Source organism: Lipophrys pholis, assembly GCF_963383615.2.
Source record: "Lipophrys pholis genome assembly, chromosome: 4".
In the NCBI taxonomy this organism is placed as follows: Eukaryota; Metazoa; Chordata; class Actinopteri; order Blenniiformes; family Blenniidae; genus Lipophrys; species Lipophrys pholis.
Window position 1 is genome coordinate 29,210,881 of NC_137637.1, and position 27,854 is coordinate 29,238,734.

The following is a 27,854-nucleotide window of genomic DNA, read 5'->3' on the forward strand; positions in this document are numbered from 1 at the left end:
CTATCTAATAGAACAGAACACATTTTTATTAAGAAATGTTGGGGTGGATTAGGACACTACATTTATTTATATAGGAAATACACGGGTGTGTATTTCAGTTTAATTGGTTAAGATTAGTGGTTTAAGTATTGAATTATTATTTTTTTTCAATTAAAAGTGATAACGTTAAATATTGTAACACAGCTTGTCGGCCCACTGACGATAAATAAAAAGAAAGTTCTAGTAGAAATACCGATAGAGCCCCAGTAGATGGAGACACAGGACTGAATGCTGATTACTGGGAACGATGGCCACATTTCGTAGTTAGTCTTCTAAGCAAATAAGCTGTTGCTTTGAGATTAAGTAAGAGAAATATACGACACATTTCTTCTTAAAAGAAGTTGTCGATGCCTGAATACATTGAAACACATCAGCTACTGTATGAAATATGCCTGAGCTGGGGTGGCAAATTTATAATTTAGCCATTTTGGGAGCAGGAAAAATGGTGATAAACACAGTTGTTGACCGTGGTCAAACTGTGATGGCTCGATAACTATTATGCAGTGCTCAGTCTGACTGTGTCTATTTGATTTATTTGGGGGAAAGGAGGCAGCAGGAAGCAATATAGGAGGAAGGAAAGCAGTGTGATGCACTGGCTGGAATGAGTCCTTTACAAAAAAAACAACCCCGCTGGTACTGGTTGTTACTTTGCTACTGGCCACTTTTCTCAACACATCATTCACACTTTGGTTGCAGAGGAATTGATTGCTTTGTCTTTTTCACTATAAAGATTCTCAGTCATCCAGGTTATCATATATCAAACTTGGTCTAGCTCCTGAATTCCCCAACTAAAAGCTAAGAAGTGATAAAGCATTGAGATAAAATCAAACCAATTCAAAAACTTCAACTTCCTAACTATGCCTTGAAGTCAATTGATGTCAATGTTCAGGATATAAAAGACTAATATGTGAACTTTTAACTGGTATGTCGGATGTGTCACTATAATTTCATGCCCGACATCACAGACCCCATGTTGTCCATTATTTGACAAGTCGGAGGCATTTTGGGTGCACAAGGGAGACATAAACAATATTATTGGGAGTGGTTTCTACGTTGTTGTTTATATGAATATATTGAAACTCCTCCTGTGGCCACATACTATAGGTCACAGCAGAATACTGTGCATTTACAACATTTTCAAACTCCGCTTAAGTCTTGTTTGTAAAATTCTTGAGTTCACCACCTGACCCAAAACCGTACTGTCACTGTTCAGGATGAACTGATTCAGTGTGTGATGTGGTTTTGCACAAGAAGGAGTTCCTCATTTTGGAAACCTTACGATTTGTATCATGACACTTGACCCGTAAGAGTCTGGAGGCATCCCCGTCTAAACATGTCCTCGGTCCATGTGAATTGGGGGACGTGACTTTTTACAAACACAAACTGTGATATTACAAATGATATCTTATGAAGAACCACGTGACAGATTCAATGAATTAGCACAGTGAGGAAGAGAAGAGTCATGGGGTCAGGATGCAAACTGAACAATCTTTTCTTAGTGGGTGTGATCGTTGGCATTTATGACGGTGTCAATAATATTGAATGTTCTAGTAACAGGATGTTAAAAAAAAACGCGCTTGTCAGGAAGAACCCCCAGGGTTTGACCTGTTACTCTTCCTTTGATTGGTACATTATGAAAGTTGCGATGGCTGATAGATTATTTCATGATGCCAAAACTGAATTGATTCTCAATGAGCAAAAATGGTTGAAATATACTGTATATTTGTCTGAGACCAGCGACGTCGATGACTTCAGTGCAGAAGCACTGACATATTTTTCCTGTTTGGTTGTTTGCAGTAATGGGCTGATGTGGCCGTGTTTGGAGTCATCAGTCGTCTGCTACCGTCAAACAACACGCTGACCTTTGTTCCCACTCAGCTTTCCAGCCGCTATGCAGACAGTGGCAGCGTCTAGCTCAGCAGGATCGGTAAGTGAACCATTACAGCCAGTACATATAGGCTGTCGGAGTGTAGCAACAAGGGCCGATAAAGGTCACATCAGCTTGAAAGACGGCAATAGTTAATTTACCTTAGGTGCACTCATAGCACGGCACACAAATGCAAAAATCAGACTTTTCCCACACACACACGAGTCTCTCCAAAAGGTTTTGATGTAAAAAAGAAATAAAAAACCAGAAGAGTTGGTAAAAATGTGTTGTGTGGCTAAATGTTTACAGACGTCAAGAAGCAGTATATCACTGCTTGTTTTCATATTTTCCAGCAGACTATTTCTTGTGGAAAACACAAATTTAACAGTGACTACTTTATATTTGTCCGATAATATATTTTCTGATCAATGTTTTGGGAGACATAATACACATAACTGGGGATACATCAAACATTCAAACTGTCTAACAGACTTAATGCGTATTAATAGCTCTACATCAATGACCCGAAGAATTAGGGTATTTACAGCATTGTAACCAATCCCAAAATGTGTATATTACAGTGAAAACAGAAGTTTATTTTTTATGACTATCTGTTAACTTTTTGCATACAGCATAAATGAAGAAACCCAGTTAAATATCTAAAGCACATTTACGTTGCTACAATCAAGATCACACCACAAACGTGATTATTAACATAAAGAAATTGCACTTACTTTCATGCACACGGTATTGTTATAGCGCAATTAAAAATGACTTAGTTATTTTAGCTCTTCATGTGTAATTCAAGACACATTGCATGTTTCAGTGACACACACGCAGAGTGTATGCATTATCAAACTGCGTTGTTGTACTTTTGAGAAGTAAGGACACGCTCCAAAACCACACCATCCTTGAAAGATCATCACATTATTCGCTCGGACATGCTTGTGTTATTGAATAGCAGAGAAAGTTAAGTTTGTCTGCGCAGTCCCAACTCTCCAGAAGCCGCCCCTCAAGTGAGAGGACCCCACAGTGGTGGCTCCAGGCAGGACACTGCGGCATCTCCCACGGGCCCCAGGCCTGGTAGCCGGCACACGATGTGTCGATGGACTGGTCCACCCACCACCAGCTATTACCCAAGTAGCGTAGGCTGGTCCACAGGTGGCCCGTCTGGGCCGTCTTGCTGGTCTGCAGGGCTGCAACCAACGCGGAATGAGAGAGTAGACTCATCAGTTCCATGTTCAAGTGACGGCAGTGCTCCACTGCCTCCTCCCAAGTCCGGTTTTCTTTCACCAAAACCAAGCCGCTCTGAAAGCAAAAGAATTGTCTTTCTTTCTCGCAGTCTATTGGACGCCAGCCTACTTCAGTTTTTGCCACACAGTTTCTCTCGTTTGTATTGATTTGGTCTGCCCAGTTGAAGAACAATGCATTTGTTCCTCCAGTCCACTTCCAGCTGTCGCTGGCATCCTTGTAGAGACCAATCCAGATTTGAGGCAAAAAGTTTTCGGAAATTACAGTGTCAAATGCAATGTCTTCCTCCTCACTGTTGATTGAAGACAAATCGGTGTGAAGCTCTCTGCAGTATTCCCTGGCCTTTGACCAAGTCATTTTCTTGTCGATATAAATATTCTTCCCAAAGAAGATGCATTGAGCCAACCTCAGGAAACCGAAGAGAACGAGAAATCTACAAGCGGCTTTCTTCATTTTGAATTGATGTCGAAGTTCCCTTTCCTGTAATCATCTCATCTTTTCAAGGATCTCATGAGGACTTGAAGTAGCAGCAAGCACCCAATCACACAGCATCATTTTCTGTTATGGAAATACAGAGGACGGCTTGTGCAGGTGTACTGATACAAATAGGAGCATTCAAATGTTCACAAATGAAGTGAAATGGGAAGTAGTGGCTGAAGATCGTCGGGGTCGTATTGGCAAATATTTCCATTCGTCTGTCCCAACTCATTTAGACCAGGTAATGGGAAACACATCCACTTTAAAAAAAATATTTGTATATTTGGTGCAAATGTGTTCAGGAAATAGTAGCATCATTTACTTTTAAGAAAGTCATTTGACTTTACTAAATGTACCGTAATAATGTAAATTAAGAAAAACATTTCAGTGACCTTACAAAGTGACTCCAGAGGAAGTCGAGCTAAACCAATCGGCTTCAAGCACCCAAGACTGAACCACTGCTTCATGAGGTTTTTATGGAGCATAGTTAAAAAAATTGAAAGTTTTAAAACATCAACAACATAAACATCGAGCTCTTGAACATATTTGAAGTTGTGTGTTTTAATAGGTGTGTCCTTTTTTTTTTTTTTATCACTGCACTGCAATGTTTCTCTTGAAGTACAAGTCCTTCTCTGATGTCACTGAAACACTCAAGTTTTGAATAGCAGCCTTACCCCCCCCCCCCCCCCCCCCCCCCCACACACACACACACACACACACAATAAACACTCAAAGTGTAAGGTTTAGCTGTTAAAGCTATTTTCTTTGCTACCTCAGTCAAAATATTGATTTGCATTTCAATGGATTAAAAAAAAAAAAAAAAAGACTGACAGCCTTGCATAATGTTCCCATGTAATCATAGAAGAAAGCGCTTCCTGCTGGCGCTGCTAAATTCCATCATTCTTTCAAATGTTCCAAAGGGCTTTGACATTTGCTTCACGTAGTCTTAACAGTTCAGTTTAACGCTGTTTTAAAACAAGCTGATTTGATTTTCCTTTATTTATTCTTTTTAATCAAGAAGGATTTGCATGTAAAACATCACATTTAGTTAATTGGATTCTTTTCACTGTTGGGCTGTAAAACAATTTTTTTTTTTTTTTAAAAACTGCAAATTTTATTTCAGGTATTTTGTTCAGGATAATGCACTGATTATGTTTTAAAGCTTTTTTTTTTTCCATGCGGATAGCAAAATGTATTTTTTGTGTGGTTGTTTTGGAGGGGGACTTGCGTTCACATTTTGATGCAGATGGAAGTATTTGCTGGAACACCTGGCTCAGGTGTATGTTTATTTTTATTTTTTTTGTAAAAACCGCTGTTTTAATCTCCAAGTAGTTGGGTTGACTTTAGGGTTCCCGAGGTGGTGGATGTGCATGTTTACAGTCCCACACTTAGCTGTATCATCCAGAGTTACCATCCTTATGTTAATCTACTTAAAGCTTGTTTATTCCACTCGTGGTTGCATTTGTATGCAAGTCCTTAAGCTGCATGTCAATTTATCATTTCCTGCAGAGAAACTGGTTTGTGCTGGATTTTCATGCTGCAGAGGCATAAATCAGTTTACACAGTTATATTGTGGAGACACCTTTTTAGAGAGGAAAGCAAGTCTTTGTAAAGTATATGATTTCAGAATAAATACATGATGCTGGGTTAGGATTAGGGTCATCAAATTCGGAAGTCTCGGGAGTGTAATGGTGTCTTTTATGAGTTGTTTTCTGAAACAAGCATTGCATCTTGTAATATGAAAAAAAAAAAAAAATGGTTTACTGGAAATGTTGGGGATTTCTCATGCATGGAATCTTTCAAGTTCCAAATCAAGTAAGAATGACACAAGTACATTGAAGACGGCCTGCAAAGATACTGTCAACAATTACTTAGGCAGAGGCCTTACTAATGCATCAAGCAAGCCAGTTGTTTAAAAAAGAGGCAAAAAAGTATCCCAGTGATGTAAAAAATGTTTTATATCAACAAGGAGATTAAAGGCAGTCTCAGGAATGCTGAATCTGCTATGTACCTTCTGCTGTGTAATAATTCAATGGCAGTGACTTTCTAACTAAAAACCCAGTTTACGTGTCTTCCTTCTTCTTTAAACTTAAACTTGTTGCTGTGTTTAGTCATTACCTAAAATACAGACAGTGGTGACGGTACAAAAATTGGCATTTGGTGGAGGAAAAAAAAACAAAAACGATAAACTGTACAATGAAGAAACATACAACCATAAAACCAGTTAAACTTTGATCATTGTCTATTACAGAGTTGTCATAAAGGTCAAAATACAACGTTGTGGAAAAAAATGTTCAGGTGTCGCTTTTATCACATAATGAGTATCTTATGGGTATTAACCCATTCCATAATCAAAATCAATTAATTTATTTTTGCATGTTAATGATCATTCAGGTCTACCTTTGGTTTCTGTGAGGAACACCAGCAAGCATCCTAAAATTACAGTTTCAGAAATGTTTCAGCAAATCAAAACTCGTTCCATTTTGCGTTCACTTTGAGGCAAATATGAGATATAAAAAGAAAAAAAAACCAAAAACTTAAAGCAATGAGCCTCAGCCCTTTTTACAACAATACTCAAAGGGGTCTGCCTAGCCTCACTGGTTTCATTGTCCCACAGTTGTGGATGGAAATATTACAGCATTTTTCATTCAGTTGTCAGGGACCAACAATACAAATTGGACATTATGGAGTGGCTCTACAAAGAGTGTTACAGCTCGACTGTAAGAAGTCAGTCAGCGTATGTAGGCTCCTCTTCACCCCAGCAAAGGTAAATGTTCCCCAACGTTCACATTACAGGCACTATCTTCATCATCATTGTCATCATAATGTCAGCAAGACCTTCGTCATTGTTGTCGGCATCATTGTCCAGAGAGATTCAGGTTAAGGAGGGGACTTGAGAGTTATGTTGAGGATTGAATCAGGTTGAATTTGCGTCAGTGTTGCACACCGGGGTAGCATGGGGGCTGGGGGGGTAGTGGGTGATTGCTTGGACTGGAGGCAGAGGGTGTCAAGATTCACATCTCCGTATCAGCCACCTGGGTCTGGGCAGCAGAGTGTCCATTAGTGGTGGGGGTGGGGTTGGTGCCATTCTCAGGTGGAGACTCTCCGTTGACAGTGGGCTTGTCAAGGGGCTCCTGAGGCAGGGGGGCCACAGACACCAGGGTATTCGCCTGGTTTTCCTCATCCACTTGGAAGGACTCAGCCTACAGGCAGCCCAGATCAAAAACATATGGTTAGGGTTTGTGTGGGAATGAGCAGAGTTTTAAAATGTGCATACATACGTTTTAAATCATGAAATATGACATGCGAAGCAACAAGAATGTGTGGTAATTGAAAATGGGTTTGCTTTTGAGGGTGTTGCTTTCAAGTAAACACATGCATTCTTTGTTAATGAGTTTTATGGTCTTCAGCTGTGTATGCTCTCAGTAGGGTGTTGGTAATCGTTTTACAATTGGCCCCTTAACAGTGCAAGGACATTAGTTTATTTGTATTTTTTTTACCATGCTGCTAGGTGAAAATACTGCATGAGTCATTTACAAGGAGGTCAATGTGGTGCTCGGTTGGTAATGTCTTTCAAGGTAACAATTGACTTATTTGATAAATAAGCCCTAATTCAACACACTGTTATTGTAAAGCATCACAAGGGTGTGCCACCATGTGTGAATGTTTTAAACAATGATGTCATGAGCTTGAGTGAGGAAAAAAAAAAAAAAACATCTGTAGCCCCCTGGAATTGGGGAAAATAGAAGGGGGAGCAGAATGCTGCTTTGAGTTATTGGACATATGAGTCGAGCATGTCTTCTTTTACTTCAGGATTTGACTGGAGGATAGCCATAATGACCTCCAACCTATATGTAGTTTTTGTTCAAATAAACAGTCCCAATGTATAATTTTCTCAGTGACCTTGATCTTGAGGAGCCACATTATCTAACGTTTGTGTAGCTCTCGCCTGTTCTCTTCTAAATCTGTTGAGACGGGTGATTTTTACTCTAACATGAAAAGAAGAGAACAGTGTTTTTGGCTGTGATGTAATGTGCAGTTGCATATTTGAACTGCTGCCAGTCCTTCCCCAGCAACTTTCACAAAACGCAGAAGGTAAACGACATGTGTTTTGATCACACCGTCCCTAATAATAACCACACGGCCACCATGAAAGTGATGGAGTGTGGTTAGGTGCAAACAAGATGTGCAGGGGGGTTTAAGGGGGAGTTTGAGAAGATGATGAGTTTTGAAATGGACATTTTTTAAATCAAAGATTTTTGATTGGGTTCAAAACTGTTACACCTCAGTCAGAGTCACAATTGGTGCAAGAGTATCTCCAGAGGACCCTTGGGTAGTTTTGTTTATTGCACATGGAGAAAGAAATAAGACAGTTGACAAGTTTGTTCAGTGTTTTAAACCCTAAAAGGGTTTTAGGTTGTTTGGGCACTGCAGCGTTGGGATGATTTCATACTGTGTTCTTTGTCAACGTTCTGTTTGATGAAAATAGATGGCAAAGTTGTAATCAATCGCTTTCTCGGATTAAGGAATGGGTGGTGCATTTGCATTAATGGAGCAGCCTAAAGATGCTCGAACCGGCACCGCAGTAGGATCTTTTAATGTCTCTTACACCTTGTGTACACTCACCAGTCGAACCCCTTTGGAGTTTTTGCGGTGCGTCTTGAGGTAATAACCAGCCACCAGCAGTGCGGCCAACAACAGTCCAGCCAGCAGCAGAGAAACCAGCACCAGCTTCGAGTTCTTTCCCCAGCGAGGAGCAGCCTCCTCCACATCGGTCTGATAACAACAAAATGAGAGCAAAATTACATCACTCAGCGTTCACCATGTGGGTCAAACCAAAGTCGAGTAAATCCAGTAAATGATTAAACTCACAATAGAAACCGAAAAGGACTCCCATGAAGAATGGTGATTGGTTCCATTGTTTCAAATGTGTAACATGATATCTAGTTACTGTGGCCTATTGTATTGGAAAGTGAAAAACCCAAAACAACCACACCCAAAGCCTCCGTTGATGGAAATATAGCATACAGTATCAACAGTACGACATCAAAGGAGAATGCAATCAAAAGGACTTTGTGAGAAATGAGTGACTGTGTCTGCAAACTGCTTGGTTGCTAACAAGGTCATTCAGTGTGTGTGTGGTACACCACAGAGGGGAATGTAGAGTATGTTGAATACAGAGAGACGGGTGTGACAGGCACACCCGTAACCCAATATTGTTCCCTAGGTATTAGAAAATGTGTTTTCTAGCTGACAAGTGGATTGTTTGTGGGCTTTTTGTTTGTCACATCAACTGTCAGCCTGGCAGCTTCACGCTTTTGAAATATTCTACAAACAGGGAGTGTTTTTCTTCTCCCTGGTGTATTTTCCCTCTCAAGTTTGATTATGAGTCAACCAGAAAATTCAGCTGGCTGAGTCAGTGTTGGTTATTGCTATAGGACATTTATTTTACAAGCCGTTCGTGATTCATGGTGTGATTTACTATGTTTATTAGACGTGTGAAAGCCTCGGTCATGGTCTTAAAATGGCACTTGGAGAATTACAGTCATTACCCCTTAACATGACCCCACGGTACCCAACCGAACTGGTCATGTTCCCAGAAGTGCTTTCGTAAAGAAATGTTGTGTGGTATGTTTGCATTATAAATAAACTGGTACTTTACCTTGTCTTTTATGTTGTCGTTGTTGAACTTGTTGGCCATTCCGGCAACGTCAGCTGTGAATACAAATGTTTGGGTTTATCCTCTATTGACATTATTACTACTGCTACTACATATATTTATTTTCAAATAATGCAGCCTGAATAGAAATACAACAAGAAACATGAAACCTGCATAACTGCTAAAGCAAAAACGGTGTCTTTTCAAAGTTTTGAGCAATAGAATTTACATGACAGGCTACATGAATAAGGAATAAATAAAAAGCCTCCCCATAACAGCTGCTCCTTACAGATTATATCTTTACCGTCTGAATGTTTAAGGTTTTTAGCAGTAAGACTCTTCATTAAAAACAAAAACAAAATAAATAAATGAATGCAAAATTAAGATAAAGTTGTTACTGACCTTCAACATACTTTCCAGACACAATGATTTCATCTGAATTGTCTTCCTGGTAAATCTCGAGTTTACAATCTTCACCACAAAGCTCCAGGAGAACACTTTGAATTTTCACTTTTGTATCTTTCTGCAAAAAAGACAAAAACAAACTAATTAGTACAATAATGAGTCGTTTTGCATTTGTGGACCTAAATATTTTAATTCAACAAAATCTAAATTTCACCTCGCATTATTACTTACAAATTCTAATACTGACACACTGTGTGTAATGTAATCTGATTAGTTCCTGCCTCAGTTTAGCGGCCTGAGATGCCAGTTCAAGAGAACACGGATGGCTTTTTCTTTTTAACAACGCAGTGTATTTTTAGTGAGGGCACAGTGACCTCCAGCCAGAAATCTTTGACTCAGGGTCCATATCCAATGCCTTGATTTTAAATATCCCTTCTTTCCTGCCAACAATAGTGATTCAGACCCACAGATATGAATTCACGAGCAGAGCTGCAGGTACAGTGCAGGCAGATGGAAAAGTGCTGCTTATCATCATGCATTACGATCAAGGAAGTGTCCGATCGGATTATATTTTCTGCAGCAGAGGACAGTGGCCTGAAACGCATCATATGCCAGTACAACCCTATCTTTACAAAGAGCCTTGGGGACAGAAGTAGTTTAGTTCCCACATTACAAAAAAAGGATATGAACCAGAAAGGTTTGGGCTTAGTTCTTATAATTCTTCCTGCTCCCACATGAGTTTCTAATTGACAAAAAAAACAACCTAAACTCTTAAAATTTCTGCTTTTGTAAGCTCTCTTTCACACCTTCGTAAACCACAGTAAAAGTGGGTGGATGTGAGATATCCTCATAGCGCTTGAATTCACATGACATCACTGAAACAATCCACTATAAAAAAAACAAAAAAAAAACACAAGGGCACACACCCACAGGCGCTCCTCCTGGCTTCAGACCTCTCCCTGGAGCGATATTGATTCAATGATTTGAGGTAGGATTCGTGTTAGATCTCATTCATCTTCCCTCCAAACCCGTGGTGTCATGCACTGCGTTTTCCAGCTTTGATATATTTTCCCCTTTTAGCATCGCAGTTGTTAAATTTACTTTGTGCATATTTTATGGAGCAAAAATGTTCCTGAGACAGAGAAAATAAGAATAGGAATAGATTGTCTTTAGTTGATGTCTTTGTCTACACCAGAACCCTTGAGTTGTTTTACTGGCTCCCAGCTATTTATGCATTGTTGAAATGATAAATAATGCATTTTCTGCTCTGGCTACAGAAAAGCTGGCGCTGGCTGAATTCACGTCTCGTCGGTTTGGACCACCACATGAAAGCTGTGATTTCTCCAGACCTCAAAGCTCTCATCCCTAGACTCTTAAGAATGTATACTTCTAAACACAAACACACCCACACAGATACCCACACCACTGCTCCAGGCCGCTTTACATTATACATTATACAGAAGTAGTGAGCCCACCCATTGTGCTGCCTCCATCTGCCCCAAAGCACAGTCCCGTGCCCTTGGTTACATGCAACGAAATTCCCCTTTCGAGCTTACAACTAGTTATTGATAAGATTAGATGGATGCATTTTATTTTCTACAGCTACACTGATAATATTAATTTCTGATGTAACAATTACTGTGTACTAAAGGAGGTCGATTTTCCTGCTGCGCTCATGTTTACAGAGTTGATTGGCAAATCGGAATAGCAACCAAAGCAAGCCAATATTTTCAGCTCCGCAGGTTCGTCTGGTCCTTTGAAGATCCTTTGCTTTTTTTATTTTTTTTTCCTCTCCTCTATCTGCTGCGGACCACCTGCAGTTTCATATCTGAGCAGTTTTTCTATCACTTCCCCCTTTCAAACATTTTTCACTGTGCATCACATGTTACACCAATACGTGAGCGACAAGACAGGAAGGAAGTGCTTTCAAGACTTACACAAGTGGACGATTCCTTGAGTTTCAGATTGACAGCGTTTTTATTCTGGACGGCCTCTTTGCTCACACAGATGACATCTTCCTGTGGCACAACCTAGAGAGAAAAAACAGAGCTCCTTAAATCGCTCATGACATCATTTTTAATATCATCAGTCTCATAACTACTGCATGGCATCAGATAAAGTTAACAGAATATTAGGTTTGAGTGGTTGAAGGTTTGTTTTTGTTTTTGGTTTTTTTTCTGCTTGTTTTTACTATTTATTTTACTTTTTCTTTTTTTGGTGCCCAAGATGAGCATCATTACATTGTAATTCACTTTCAGTAAAAAAAAAAAGATAATCCACAAACACACACGTCTGGTTCAAAACGCCACATCAAATAGAGATAAAATGAAATAAAACAAACAAGTCCTGATATCTAGCCGATCTCATGATCTCATGTCCATTTATATCATGTGATACTTGTCTCACACATTTTTGTGTTTTGCTTTGTGCAGTCATTAATATACATCTGTGACAATTCCAACTAGTTCAGCCTACCACTCAATTTCCACCCATGTCTTATCAACATATAGAAAAAAACTATCCCAAAATGGAGATGATTTATCCGTCTCTTTTTAAGTTGATACATGCAGTCCCAGTGCGTTGTGGTCAAAATCAACATAACTGAAAACATCTTAACTTTATTATTTAAGGGCGAATTAGGCTAAATATCTAGAATAAAGCATATGAAAACACCTGCCATTGATTTGACATAATTTTTGTAATTTCTCCAAGGCAAAATAACAACATGTCCCATTCAGCATAAAATAATGTGGTTTACTTGTTTGACCGTTCCATGAAAAACAAAAGAAGTCCCCGGCTCTCACTGGTTATATGATCAGTAGAAATTATTTATGCAATACAAATTTCCCATTTGTGGCTGCAAGCCGAGCATTAGTGAAGAAATGTAAGGCATATTTTGCCTTGTAGATGTACAGTTGTCAACAACAGTGGCGGCTGGTGATGAATTTCTTAGGTGGGGCTCTGCATTATTATTCAATTTCAGCCAATGTTAACTTCATTTAAATACAGTGTGTTTATAAATCACATTACAACTTACAACACATTACATCTTGCCTTTTCGCCACTGGTCAACAGTATGAAAATTATTCAAAATACTGCCATTTCAAGCAGGTCAAAGGTCATTATATAACACTTTATTCCTTAGTAGAACTGTATTACAAATATATATTGAAAATACAGTTCTTTGAAGTAAATAATTTAATAACTGCTGTCAAAGTGAATGCTGTTAAATTGTATTTGCTAAACCAGTAACATTTATGTTGAATAATTGCAAATTGACAGTTGCCCTTTGTTTTACCTGTGGCTTGATGTGAGGGCCATCGCCTCTGGGAGGAGCTGGGGCGGGGGTCTCTTCATCCTCAAAAAAGGGTATGATAGTATGCACTTCGAATGTGAATTTGGTTGGCTCATCAGCTGCCTCCGCATGAGCTGCAGGGCTGCTGTCTTCATTGTGTCCCGCCTCCTCTGCAGCTGGAACTGCTGTTGCCTGATCGGTGGACTCTAGAGATTCCATAGTAGGGAAAACCAAGATTTGAACTTGTGGATCCTCTGCCTCTGAAAAGAGCAATTTAACTCGGATGGTTATTTAGATACAGAGAGCACCGTTCAGCCCTATTCTTCACTGTTGGTGCATGTATTTCACTCAGTTTGTAAATGACTTGACCACAAAATTTTGTTCTGAGGAAATTGAGGTTCAAGTGCATTCTATGAATTAATGCAAACTCTGCATAATTATTAGCATTTCTTTCACATATTGCTTTTTATTCTTAGGTAATACTTCATGTTGCTACACCTTAAATATGGTGGTTTATTTGTGTATCACCTGCAAGATGTTTATTCCAATTTTTTTTTTACTTGCTGAGTAAAGTTACCTCATTGCATGAGTTGTGAGCCCAGTGCTCACATTGTAAAATCAATTTGTTGAGTGGAACTCAGAAGCATTTATCATTTTCAGTTTCTCAGTTTCTCACCGGGAGTTTCGGTTGTCTTTGGGATCATGTCTCCTCGCACGAATGATTCTGCAGCCACCACAGGCGGCACCGTGCCTGTGACAACCTCGTCTTCCTGCGCCACGACTCCCGCTGTAAAATCAGAAACAATATAAATCATTTTATTTGGAAAACAGACTCGGTATAAAACGTTTATATAGATGCCATATAATTTAATCTGGGAGAATCCACCGACACAAAATGTTAAAGTGCCATTTCTGGTGGGTTTCTGTCAAAGAGAACAACATCTAACCACATTATCCCAGTCGTTCCGTTTTTCTCTGTTTGGAGAGCTCTGCTGCTATTTCAGAAGAGAGTTTGTAGATTTTACATTTTGCTTCTACGTTGAAGAATCGCTTCTTAAATCCAACACTGTATTCTACAGTATATAGTCACATTTTAAAACCATGTAATGAAAGGCACTTTGTGCCAGCAAGACATGTTGTTGTTTGTGGGAATCCAAAGGCATCCTTCTGAGTAGTGTCCTAAGTCCAGCTGTGGAAGGGAAACATTAAGTATTTTTCAAAATGGGTTCTATTTACTTCCAAAGCTGTGCTGATAAAGCTGATGGAAGATTAAACCATGACCTAAGAGATGTCAGGTTATACCTTATAGTTCTGATTGTCTGCAATGTTCAAGTGTGCTATCTAAATGTGTTTTTAAAGTAAGACCTCTGGCAGAAGAGCTTTTAGCATGCTCATACTATGATCTCTTTGTGTCCCTGGAGCCCACTGCGGTGATGGAAGATTAGGTAATGGATCTCATTGCAGCAGATAACTGAATCTCTTAGATCAATGGATTGTATCGCGGAGTGATTTACTTTGAAATGCAATCTTTCTCACCCCAAGATTTTACAAAAGGTGCTCTGGTTGCACTGAGTCACTTTTAGGTTCGTCTTAAATGGAATATCCAAAATGTATTATTGTGAGTGGAAGGATTTTCCACCAACCTTGTTAAACCGTTACCCTGATTAACTGTACCGCTGCAAGGTGCCAGCTAATGATGCCATTGAACTCGTAACTTTTTCCACATTGTAGAGTTATGCAATGGGCCATCATATTATTGTTCATTTTCATGCAGTCCGATGACTTCTGGGAAAAAGTTCTTGATGAATTGCTCCACTGAATTAAATTCCTTGTGTTGCGTTAGCTGAGCTGTAAAGAGAAAACGTTTTATCACTGTTAAGATCCTTTGATTTTCTGTGCTGATTTATAAGTAGTGGTACCACACCCTGCAGTCACCAGGTTAATGAGCCAAAGGTCTTTAGAGGTGTGAGTTGTTCGGGTCATATTGCAAGGATACAATCCAGAAGTCATACCAGAGCACCCGAACCTTGGTGAGTCGTCTTTCTCTCCAGCTAACAACAGCATTACCTCACTCTCAAAACATTCTCATGATGCCTTAGAACTGCAGATCTCATTACGTCTGCTCTCCTATTCTGTTATTCCTCACTGGACGCCAGATTTAAACATGTGATCACTTTCAGATTGGTAATCGCTATCCCCTAACTCGAAATAATGCTGCGCCGGACTCCGTTCACAACATGAGTTCATTTTAATCACTGCTTCACTTTCATGAGTGCACCCAGTCGAATTAATATTTTACACCTAAACAATTCTCTATTTTTAATTGGAGGCACAGTCTTCTGCTAATTATTCCAGCTTTGTTCGAAGCATACTTATCAATGCTGTCTGTATTTTTCCTCGTGCTAAATTATTGTTTTCTGTGTCTACAACTAACCAGGTTTTAATATCAGGTCTGTATAGGGTTTTCTGCTGCAGGCAAAGCATGCGAGCAGTAACACAATGAAGCTGGTGTCAAATTACAAGCACTCAGACAGTACTGAGAATTGGCAGGGTTTTTCAAGATAAGCTTTCAAAGTGCCACTCAGAGGAAAAAGGGTCTTCGAGAAAAACTGGGTTTGAGTCATTAAAAAGGTTGCTTGATGGCTCATCAGAACTTGAAAAACAATCCTACAATTGGGGTAAATAGTTGTTTATAAGCACAAAATGATCTGTGAGAGTTTCAGAAGAAAGTTTGACTACTAAATTCATCCTGAAATGTTTGTAGTCTCTCTCTGTATTTCATGTTATTATATAAGTCAAATGGCACCTGTGAAAAATTCCCAAATGTTTCATATTCAATGCTACATTATTTCATGTTTTTCATAATACCGGGAAACAATGAAAAGGCCCAAAGAAGAGAGCTCAATAAAAAGTCATGCTGTTGCAGGCCGCTAAGTGTTTGTAAAAGTTCTCTGCGAACATTGTTTAAACCTTGATGCACAAAATGTGATATTTATTTATTTTTGCTCCAGTTAAAGCTTTAAAAACAGTCTCCCCTGACGGTGCCAGTTGTTTTTCTTCCTCTGTTGCTCTCTTTTGTTCCACCATGGCATCATCTCTCAGTTGCGTCTTTTTCAGGTTTTTGCACATGTTGGGCACATACATTCGCAGCGAGTGATGGCACAGTGACACATGTCTGCTGACTTCCTTCATTAAACCACTGTGACAGACAGGTGCCACAAGCGAAGAGTAAATACTATGTGTGTCGTGTTCGCAGGAGGGGCGGTAATCTCCAAGGAGGTCTTTGAGCATGTTCAGTGTTCGCAACTGTCCATTGCAGCTGTCTGTCATGCAGTATCTGTTGTGCACTTCGTCATTGTTTTATTTAAAGGAAAGCTCATCACAGGCACTGTGTGTAGACTTTCTTTATCCATTAGAAAAGCCAAAATCCAAATCTTTCCGGTGGATGCGGTCAAGTTTCACCACACGGATGTGATTGTGCAAACCATCGTAGACTACCATTAGTTGTTCAGCTTTCCCAGCCTGGAGGCTACAGCTGCCATCCCTCATGTGTTTCCGGGTGGTCTGCCTGTTTATTTTACCAGAAAGGATGAGGTTCAAAATGGCTGGGATGGCCGATCATAAATAAGGCTTTTCTCATACAAATGTGACATACAGGAGTGCAGCACTACTGAGATCGAAACGTGTTGTTTCAGCCCTGTGTTTAACTTCTGTCATCGAGTGAAGATTTGTGGACTGGAAGGAAAACTCCAATGGTGATTTTGTAAAATATAAAAGCTCAAGATTTCCATCTTTGCTGATGAGTGTATGTCGAGGTTTGGTTGTTCTCCTGTGGGGATTTTGAATGTATTACAGTGCATGACTGGAAGCGAATTTGCACCTCTTCACAATCACATCGAACACTATGTTTGAGTTTCCTAAATCACAGAGGAATTTAAACCCATGCTTTGAGAAAAATGCAAGTGTTTCCCTGCTAGTCTTGTGCTAATCATGTCATAAAACCTCAAGTACACTTGTAAAAGCTTGGCTTCAACATTTTCATAAACTAAGAAGAAGAAGAAAAAAAAAAAAGGACCCTTTGATTTCGCTTCAGGCACTGCAAAACAGAAATTTCTGCAACAGTGCCAACTCTGTCCAGCTCTCTGACCAGCCATCACTCAGTACACACAAACAAACTTCCCAGAGAGCCCAAAGACCAGATGGAATGAAACCCCCGTGTATAATTGCATCTTAAGACGAACATTTACAGGACCAGTAAGACTTGAATGGCTGCCTTTTATTACATTGTTTTGACCCTGAAAATAAAAACCTTAACTATAGCTGGAATTAATTTCAGACAGTCACTTCATTCATGTTGTGGTTTTTGCAGAACTACTAAGAATTGTCTTTTTGTTAACGTTAGTACACTGTTCATTAGATCAAAATGAACTACAAGTAGTTGTTTGTTATATCGAGGTTGGCGCATTGACCTTTGTGCTGTAATTGAGACACTGATGTTTCTGCTGTTTTCTGCCACTGTGCTTCCGAAGTGAGGTCTGTAGACAATTCTGAGAAGATGACCTCTGAACCCATCACCATCACACGTCTCTCGGCTGTATACCCACAGACTCAACAAGGGCAACAGCTGAAGGTCATCCTTCACTGCATGTACTAATATACACATACAGATGATACATCCGCTATTTTGACACCTTGTTATCACCACTATTACGCACACAGTTTTTCACTCCTTTTCTATGTGTGTAAAGCGAAAAAGCAGCCAAGATATCAGTCAGCCGTTGTGCCTTGTAAAAATACGGGAAACCGAGTTGTCCCAATCAGATCCGATTCCCTGTGTTATTCAGCGTAGACTCCATGCTCCTTTGAAGAGTTTCCCACCAGTTTGCTCTGAATGACGGCTGCGGTCTGGATCTGCTCCACCCCAAACCCCCTGTCTCTTGGGACTCTGGACGGAGGAATGCGGCAGGCTTTGGAAGAGGACGAGCCCTCAGCCCCACGCCCTTCCCTCTCCCAGCCCTCCATCTCGCTTCATTCTGTCCCAGTCACGCACCGCTAATCCCAGGCATCTATCGAGGTGAGAGTTAGGTTTTAGCTCTCACACCTCCTCGACCACATACAGTATTTTTAACCAACGGCTTTCATTTCTAAAGAAAGCTACATCTGTCCTCAGTCTTTTGAGGCTCCTCTATGGTTTTTGTAATGGCTCAAGACGTGTAACTTTCACACGAAAGTACATTTTTCTCTATATCCATTTTGTGTCTCTTCGGTAACTTCAAACCCAGAAATCACACCAGTACAGTGCTTCACTGACCAGATTACTTCGAGCATTTCTGAGGGACATATGGAGTTTTCATGTTCGTGAGTAGAAAGCCCCCATTCATCTGCAGCTAAAGTAGATGTTTCACTGTGCGCCCTCCGAGTATGTGAAGTATGCGCCAGCTGTTGGATGTTTTCAGTTGGTAGACCCTCATGTGGCTTTGGCCTCCAGTTGTAGCCTGGCTTCCAGAGAGTCCAGTGCGAGGTGTCCTGGAGGAACAATTATTAAAAATATGGCATCTTGTCCCCAGGGGCCTTGGCCTCTCCCTGCCTCTGTCGAGGAAAGCCCGGTGATTTGTAATGGGGCATGGAGAGGTGATAATGGTCTGCACACATCAGTGGACCACCAATGCAAAGCCCCAGTGATGGAGGTTCCACACTCGACATGACACATGTACTATGTGATAGTTACCACATGGCATGAAGTTTTCTCACGGAACCAAGACTTTGATTTGTATTAGTTTCACAAAGTGAGTTAGCAGATTTCTTTCACGGCAGAAGCAATGTAAGTACCGCTGGTTATGTAGCTGGATGTACCGTACTTTGAGAATCTGTCCTCGCTAATACAGCTGACCCCATCTCTCGAAAGGTTTTAATGTATATTCATGGAAGAGTCTGTTTGTATTTCACCGCAAATTATAAATGCATTTCATTGTGTCAACTGAGCAGAGGTTGCAGATAAAGGGCAGCAGGTTTGGTACAGGATGAATCGATTAACACCCACATGCCACATGCTATCACCAGTCACCACTATAAACCTGCTACAAAGCCATAATCTCTTCAACCTTTTAGTATTCTTTCATTCGACACCTATTTTTACTCTGCATATGTCATGCAACACATAATACATTTCGCAATCTGCACACAATGATTAGATATATACTTGAATTACTGCCATTATTTGGAATTATAGTTTCTCCACTGCCTTTAGACATGCTCAGATTTATTGGGGAAAAAACAGGTCTTGAGATTCTCTGTAGCATCATTCTGAAATCAGTTGAATACATATTACATACCAAAGGAGACCATTTCCATCTCAGACTTTTTTTTACTCGCTTCATCCCAACACACATTTGTGGGTGCACTTAGAGATAATTCTTTGAGACATTTTGAAATTTCTTAATCATTAAAATATATTGTGAAAGTTATCGACTTAAACAATGTAAGTAGGACGTTTTTATTGTCTATATTTACTCTATTCCCAAACAGAAATACATAATCATGACTTTTGACTTATATTTTTGTTTAGTTAATAAGAAATGTTTTCATGATTTAGTATCCTACTGCACTTCAACCGTGTATTTAAGAGCATGCTGAGGAATGTGCCTTTGGAGCATGGTCCCCATAGGATTAAGCATGCTCTGCAATTCTACCCTCTTTGAAACAACAGACTGCTGACCCCTCTATCTTGACCCTCTCACTCAGCCCTCTCTGCGCCCCCTCCCATGTCAATTCTGTCACAGCGATTAATGGCAGTCCAGGCCATCCTTCTCATGGTGGAGAGCCAACTGGATCTTATGGTTTTAATCAGGCCAGCGAAGCAGCATTTACCTCACCCGGTGCTGCTCGGCTGCAGCAGTCACCCAGCCCCGACCCTGAGGCCAGTGCAGACCCTTATCAAGAGTACAATGTCGGTTTCTGGGGACCACAATCAGGAAACATGACATCTGCTTTCAATTGCGAGCATTATATCACTCCTACACACCACCCCCAACACACACACACACACACACACACACACACACACACACGAACACGCAAGCCTGCTAAAGTTTCACAGGCTTGTGCATTACCTAGAATAAGCCTGCCTGCTTTGAGTGAATGCAGGTAGACTGTTGGAGGATCCTGTTGCAGAATGAAGCATTTTAAGGTATCGGGAGCTCAAAGGCTGAACATTGATTTTTATCTCCCAAAAATGTAGACGGAGTGTATCTGTTAAAAAAATCTACCAGAGTAATTATTTGCGCTACATATCCCTGGGTGGTATTGAGTACCACAGATAATATCCCATTTAGACATTGAATTAGAGTGCACTTAGATGGTGTTAAAAGATTTGTTCTGTGCTTCTTAAACATTGATTACTTGCATTCAGGGTATTTTATACATTACGTTTCCACAATTGTTATCAGACAATCTGCCACACAGTTATTTTTGCCTTGTTTTAATCCTATTTGAAGATCAGGAAACTTGTTCTTCACAATAACTCAGCGTGTTTTATATTTACCATGTGCACACTCACTGTTTGCAAATACATGCAGCATAAATAGAAAATTCACAGGGTGGAAAAAGTTCAAAGACTAAGCCCCAGAGAGTTGAGCCAAGCTAAGTCTTCCCTTATTATAAAAGTAGAAAAAACATTATTCCAAGTGAATGAGGATCTTATGTTTGAGTGTGTATGTGGGTGTGTGCACGCTGAAGACTGCTTGCTTGCCACCAATGGCTCACTTGACTCCAGGATTTAAGTTGGCAGCATTTCTAGAGTACTTTCTTCATAAGAGGGATGAACACTCTGTTGCTGACATTGTTTCTGTGATTCTTTGGTGCATCTGTTACTTCAATAGGTACTACACAAACAATGATTCACATAATTACATGCTCTGGACTTGGCAGTGAGGTTGGGCAGGGTTCATTGCTTAACTAGAGAGCCCGCTCAAACCACTTCACAGTGTAGGCAGAGCTTAAATCGTATGACGAAACCTCTTTATAAATGCAGTTTCCGGATACAAAATAATTCCAGCGTGACCATTTCTAATCATAACACAGAGGAAGTCTGTCTTTTCACCCCGGATTGTGCTCCCCCCTCTTAGTGCTTGAGCAAAGAAATATGCTAAACTGTTTCAGCAAGAGGTTTCCCTCAGTGGTTCAGTTTAGTCACTCTTACACACGTGGTAGTCTGGGTAATAAGTACCTTCAATAACATCTGCTCTGGCTTCATCAGAGTGAAGCTGCTCACTGAGCTCATCTTTCTTCTACTTACATAACTCTGCCCAACTCGCATCAGCCAATTTGAAAGACAAGTCAGAAACAAACCCGGGAGACCGATACTTTACGCTGCAGTTGAAGTATAGTTTGCATAAGAGGCCTGCTTTTTCTTCGCTTTGTTTTTATCTGTATAATATTTGTATCCGCTTCATTGCTATTCATCTTTTTTTGACTAACATATTTGGCTCAGATGGAGTGTGTCGCATGTTTTGAGTTGCTCTGAGTTCACTGTGCACATCATGAGATGGTTGTCTCACAGAATATTTTCCTTTTGCTTGTGCTTGAAAATCTATAAGCTACAGTGTAGATGTAGTTTCCACACAGCAGATGCAGCTGGCTGCCTGACTGCTGATGATCTCATTCTATAGGCTACATCCCATGAACTTAACAAGAGGTTTGAATTAAGTATCTCTGTGTGTGATTCATTGTGGGCCACAGTCGAGAGCACTGGGGATGATGTGCGTAAGTGATGGTGTGGTGTAAGTGTCGTTTATGTGCGCCTCCACATCTTTCCAACACGCAGAGTTTCTTTTATGTTTATTTTCCCTTATTTGTCAGTCATTGTATAGTAGATAAAGTGAGTTTCTTCCTGTGGATTATGACATTTCATTGGCCATAAGTAGAGTGCGATCACACATCTAAAGTGATCTATATCTGAACTTCTATGGAATCAACTCAAAACAGCCTGTAATGCATCTTGCCATATGTCCTCAATGTGTGCTTGTTGCATATCCTTAATTTTGCTTGTTGAAGGAAATGGTACAGGTTTTATACTTTGAGCTTCATTATTCAATCTGTGTCTGCATTTTTTTCTCTCAAGTTTAAAGTTTTGTTTCCATAAAAAAACTTTTTGATGAAAATGTTTTGTACAAACTCTGGCTATACTATTAGACACGAAATACTAAACTATAAGTTTTTTTCCCTATCGGTTGAGTTTAACTTAAAAAATGTAGAAGTCTATGTCCAAATCCAAACAATAAATAAAATTGCTCCACTCCAGATGAACTGTTGTTTTGAGCATTATAGTCTTAATGCGTTGCTTAACCTCCTCGGATATCCCCAAAAGCCCCCAAAAGCCTCATTAAATCTCCCACTCCATCAGCTCAGCCACATTTGAAATGCACATTAAAGTCCACACCCTTCTTTCACGCACGGTTCAGCTGGCCTCACATTACAAGCAGCTAAATATAAATACACACATTTCTCAAAGTCCTTGAAGATCATGGGAAGCAGGTCAGTAAAATAGCAAACATAACTCCAGGTGGAACTTCATGAATAGTTTTAAGTGAATGGCAGAAAGCAAGATGATGACTAAGATCGTCCTGAGGCTGTTATTTTGACACTCTGGTAGCAATTTACAAACCCAGAATACAGACTTGGATTCAGAAAATGGTTTATGACTTCACTGTGCCGCCAGACAATAAAAACCTCCTCTCTCCTTTGTTTGCCAAAGTATACTCAAAACTCATCTTTTCCCTCTGTATCTTGGAGAAAATCCATCTCCATTGTTCCCTTTCCAAAAATATGCAAAATCTTATGGTCCTCCTTTGTTTTGCGTGTGGGCACGTTATGATAACTTTCCAGAGAGTGAATGGGTTGTAGGGTTAAAACCTGGATTCAGCTCAAAGACCATTCAAATACTACTCCTCCCCAAAGCACAACCCCACCCCTCCCGGCCCTGCCTTTACCACTGGACGGTCATACGATCTTTGAAAATTTGCAAGTATTTTGCTTACCATTAAAGACCGAGGCGATGAGAAGCAAAGCAAAAGTCAGCATTTTGCTGAACCCATCTTTTCTCTGTGCAGATGCTGCTGCCATTCTCGTCCCGAGTGTGAGCACGTCCCGCGGGCGTGAGTGAAAGGAAAAGAGAGAAAAGGGCTAAGCTGGTTGAGCCAGAGCAGTTTAGGGTTTCCTCTTACCCAGAGCGGGACAAGGGTGGATAAAGCACTACTTGTGTTGTGTCAGTTTTTATATAGCCACCCCCCTTTTCCTTCCCAACTAAGGCCCAGCCCTACACCCCGTCTTCCACTGGTTACTTTAACCCTTCCTACGTGACCCCACCCCTCTAAAACAGGAGGCAAGACAGACGAAGGGAAGGAGGATAATGGGGTCTTGTTGGGATGTTGACTATTTAAAATGCATTCTTTAAATACCTGCTAAATTTAGATTTATTTCACATATGCATGGATTGGACAGTCCCCATGATGAAGTTTTCAGTGCAATCCAACTTCATTGTGAATTGTTTGATATACGATTAGAGAATTTACTGGTTTTCAGTCCTCATTACTTCATTCTTTAGCTCACATTGGGCCACATTGTCTGCTTGAACTGTGAACCCTGTTGGGATGGGGGCAGTAATCTGCCTCACAATAAAAGGTGATATCTGACAAAAGGCTGTGACACTCAGGCCCTTAATAGGCTTATGTAGATAGACCGAGGAGCAGAATATCATACTCGAAACAAAGGTGCAATACACTGTTATGCAAATAGTATTAATCCATTTTACTGGCATGACCCCCCCCCCCCCCCCCCCCCCCCCCATCCCCCCTCACCCACCCACCCACCACCACCACTACTACCAACACTCAGCAAGCCCATCAATCAACAACCGACAACTCAGTAGTTGAGACACCACAGGATCTGCTTAAATCTTTCACACTTCCACAAAGTCCTGAGAGCATCTACCCCCACTGCAACTTGAGAGTATTTGCTTTGCTTTGGTTAGCTCCGATAGTAACACTTCTCATGCTCTCTAGAAATTGCACATCTGGAACCACTGGTGAAGGTATGCTAAATGAGTCGTTAAAGAATAAAAGGACCCACCCTCGCACACCAAGAAAGTCGCAGCAAGCTGAGAAAAACATTCAGCAGCAGAAGATGCATGCTTTAAGAACACTCATGTAATTTGACACCAGTCCCAGTACCCCCTTGTCCCTGTTTTGGCCCCGTCTCCCCCCCCCAATCCTCATCCTTCTCCCCCATCATCCCGTTTCCTCTGTTTGCCCCTCACCCCCTCCCCCACCAGACCTCTATCAAACATTCAGCTTTAACAGCAGGGTGTTGAGATGGGCAATTGGCTCCTCGCTGTGACTCAAGATGAGCTTTGCCGCAAACGCCAAGAGAGAAGAGCTGTGGAGTTCCTGTTACAGCAGCCACGGCTGTACTGCCGCGGTCATATCACCCCAGTAAAACATTAATTACACTGTAATCTAGTTTAAGAGTTTCTCTCCTTATCATTTTGTGATTCACAATGTATTTTCCTCTCAACAGATAACAGGAATCCCCCCCAGGCCCCCACCTTTTTTTTTTTTCTTCCGCAGACATTGCCTATTTCTTTATTTTTTTTTCCTTCAAATATTTCTTTCTTAAAAAAGTCTCAATATAACAGAACAAATTAAATTTTAATTAGTTTAAGTGGCAAGATACAAATGTTTTTAGATGAATGAAAATTACTTTTATGTTGAAGACAAACGTAAATATTTAACTGCAAATACGGTCAGAAATTCTTCAGTCTCCATTACACACTGAGCGAGATCGTCATGTCTTTTCTGTTTTGGGTGACTGAATTGGCCTAACGTGTCAGGCTAACCTTCCTGTTCACGGGGGCAGGAAACTAACGCAGACAGCTCGGGCATTCTTCTTCTCAAGACCTTACAGAGTGGCAGTCTGAAAAAAGATCTCTATCAATGGTTATCCTGTAATCTAAAGTCTCTGAGTATGGTTTCTGTTTGTTTATTGTATATAGATTGCCCTGCACATCTCTTGCAGTTTATGGGATTTGACAACATACTCTTTTCCTCCTCACCGCTGCACTGTTTCTTCAGTAACAGTACATTGCAATCACCATATGTCTGCTGGGACCTTAAATTATTTCTGACAGCAGGTTGTGTTTTGCTTCAGTTTGTAAGTGTCTTTTAGTCAGATTTCAGATGCTTATGCAACATGGGTATACACCTCGGAGCATGTTTGTCAAACGCTCTCTAAAATCTATGATAGAGCATCTCGGGGGAATATAGGCTAGTCGGTTCTCTGTCAAAAGAGAAAGGCAGTGTTTTTTTTTTTTTGTGTTTGTACTTTCTCATGAGGAGCACCCCGTAGAGTCACCCTATACTTTAACCACCGCAGACATCCTGAGCGGGTGCAAAACATTCTGTGAACATGCAATCTTTTTTTTTTCCTTTTCTCCTTTTTCCCCTTGTTTCTATGTTGTTGTTGTTGTTGTTTTCAAATGTACACCGGTTTTCAATATCAAACAGGAAAAACCCCAAACAAGTTCCATTCATAGCAAAGTCAGTTTAGTGGATTTCATCATTTAACATTAGAATATCAGTATTATTGTTTCTTTGGGGAAAGACAACTGATCAAGACTGATCAACAGCTCGTGTTTGTAAATGTGAATCCTTCAAAACGCTTCAATTCAATTCAATTGTATTTGTAAAGCGCTAAATCACATCAACAAACATCTCAAAGCGCTCTTACAATGATAGAGTACAACAGAACCCAACTAAACCTTTCCAAAGCAAGCAGACAAAAAGTCCCTGGTGCTTTATTCAAGAAATCTTATTAGTAATGATAATCAAAATTATATGCTTCCAGCATTCACACAATGAAATTTTAAGCTGATAATTTGGCAGCCCTGCAATCACTGGAGCTTGACTTTAAGTTGTAGATCCTTCTTACTAATAGAAAGCTTCCAAGAGGAATTTTTCATTGACTTATTTCTCCAAAGACTGTGTGTCTTTATACCCATTTTTTTTTTTAATAACCTCACGATGCATAAACAAACTTTATTTTTTGAAGATTTGGTGAAAATGTACTCTTGTTTTTATTCTGTGTGAGAGCTCTCAGTCCTCCAGCCGTGGATTCTTTGTAAGAGTCCAGGCAGAGCTCTGAACAGGAAGCTGTAAAACACCAACTAACACAATGTGATGGTCAATCGTGGGAAGAAATGAAGGAAGGAATTTCTTGGTCTTTACTATTTAACTGCAGAGGTGTGTTTTTGACTTTACACACACAGAAACGGGCAAACCTTGTCAGAGAAGTTACTTTTTTTTGAAGAAAGGTACTTTTATATAACTTCACAGATTATTTTTACAAACGCGCAGCCAAACAGTCACAAAAATACATCCGTGCTGCAATACAGAATTTAAAGAGCATTGAAAATGGGAGCCATAAATCCTACAAAGCGCACTGATTGGCCATGTAGGAGGGAGTCTGTCTTGAAGTGATTTCATGAGTGCAGGAGCGGGGAGGCTGAAAAGGAGGGAAAACTGAGGGAGGGTTTGGAGGGAGGAGTAGAGGGAGGGGATTTAATTTCAAACTGCAGCAAATGTTGACCGTTACCTCTTTGGGCTGAATTGTGAGGTCTCTGCGTTCAAATGACCTCAAGGGAAGAGAAACTGACAAAGGGAAAGTATCAGATCAATAAAGTAAGTCCTTCCTAAAACAAAATGTGCATCAGTGAAGCCCTTGAGTGGAGATCTCTTCACAGGCTCAGGCTCCAGTTTCGGCTTTTTGTGTGCGTCTGTGTCATGACCTGCAGAAACACTGCATGGCTCTGCAGACATTATGCACATCCTGAGGCGACAGGGCTGAAACAGACTATTCGTTTTTGTCGCGGCCAAATACTTACCCTTTGCCCTCTTCATGCATCACATTTTCTCAGCCTTCAATTTGCACCCTGACTAACAGCGGTTAACAATGAATGTGTCTTTGTGTGGATTAAGTTTTTAAGACATGCTTGCGATAATGGTTTTGGCCAGAAGATGGCATTGGTAGACTGAGGTGAGGTCCACATCAATGAACTGGACATTAGCTTCACAAGCATGTCATTAAACTCTTGATTTGTCTTTCGTGCTTCATCTTCTTGACTACTGCCTCATATTAGAAAAAAAAACAAAAAAAAAAAACGTTTCAACTCTTAGTTTTAGACAGATGTTTCCCCTAAGAGTCCTCAAGTTACTGCGATATTACAAGTGAGCAAAAGAGGAGCCACAGTTACCAACAGGCAACCAAAAAAAGGCATTGTGGATTAGCTCACCATCTAAATCCCAAATGAAGACATTTTGGATTGCTCTGCAGCTATCAGGCTTTTGTTAATAGTAGTTTGAATCAGTCTTTCTGCATTACTTGTGTTTGATTGTTCTAGTTTCATAGCATGCATATATCTATCTGAAACTGATGGCAGCAGCAGCCTGGAGGCTGCGTTCCAGCTGTGTTCAAGAGAATATGATGCTTGATTATGTAGTGGAAGTAGTGGGAAAGTCCAATCATTATGGACAAAAACAACAAAAAAAGTACAAGAAAACAGCAATAGAAGACTGATTTCTAAGAGTCTTGCTAATTAATTCCCTCATTGTATAAAACAGTTGAATGCCTCTGCGTGTTAATGTGATACTTCTGATGAATTTTCTGTTACAGGTTACTGATCCATCACAAGGCTCACACGGACTGATATCAAAATATTTACGTGTGAGGACAATTTTAGGATTTTAAACATGTAGGGCCTTGGATTTTAGAAAGACGTGGTGACCAGAGCCAAATGCATGTATCCACATAGA

At 40.3% G+C, this 27,854-nt stretch overlaps 1 protein-coding gene across 2 annotated transcripts; it reads right to left on the bottom strand.

Annotated features, from left to right (window-relative positions):
- Window positions 1-4,734: 4,734 nt before the first annotated feature.
- On the bottom strand, window positions 4,735-23,257 carry LOC308108416 (uncharacterized protein). 2 transcript variants are annotated; one of them, XM_080461310.1, is made up of 8 exons: window positions 23,028-23,257; window positions 13,670-13,780; window positions 12,997-13,199; window positions 11,636-11,728; window positions 9,696-9,816; window positions 9,297-9,349; window positions 8,261-8,410; window positions 4,735-6,837 (listed from the first exon to the last, which is right to left on the bottom strand). In XM_080461310.1, exons 1-8 carry the CDS (start codon window positions 23,110-23,112, stop codon window positions 6,649-6,651), a joined length of 1,005 nt encoding a protein of 334 aa, XP_080317436.1. In that variant the 5' UTR covers window positions 23,113-23,257; the 3' UTR covers window positions 4,735-6,648. The 2 variants fall into 2 exon arrangements, with proteins under 2 accessions (XP_080317436.1, XP_080317435.1); XM_080461309.1 differs by having other exon boundaries at window positions 12,997-13,253; window positions 23,028-23,254.
- Between the last annotated feature and the right edge of the window lie 4,597 nt (window positions 23,258-27,854).

Coding starts and splice junctions, on each gene's coding strand:
- LOC308108416 (XM_080461309.1), bottom strand. CDS start 23,112: ATGGCAGCAGCATCTGCACAGAGAAAAGATGGGTTCAGCAAAATGCTG. Junction 9,817..11,635: donor TCAAGGAATCGTCCACTTGT/GTAAGTCTTGAA, acceptor TCTTTTTTGCAG/AAAGATACAAAAGTGAAAAT. Junction 8,411..9,296: donor ACGACAACATAAAAGACAAG/GTAAAGTACCAG, acceptor TGTTGTTATCAG/ACCGATGTGGAGGAGGCTGC.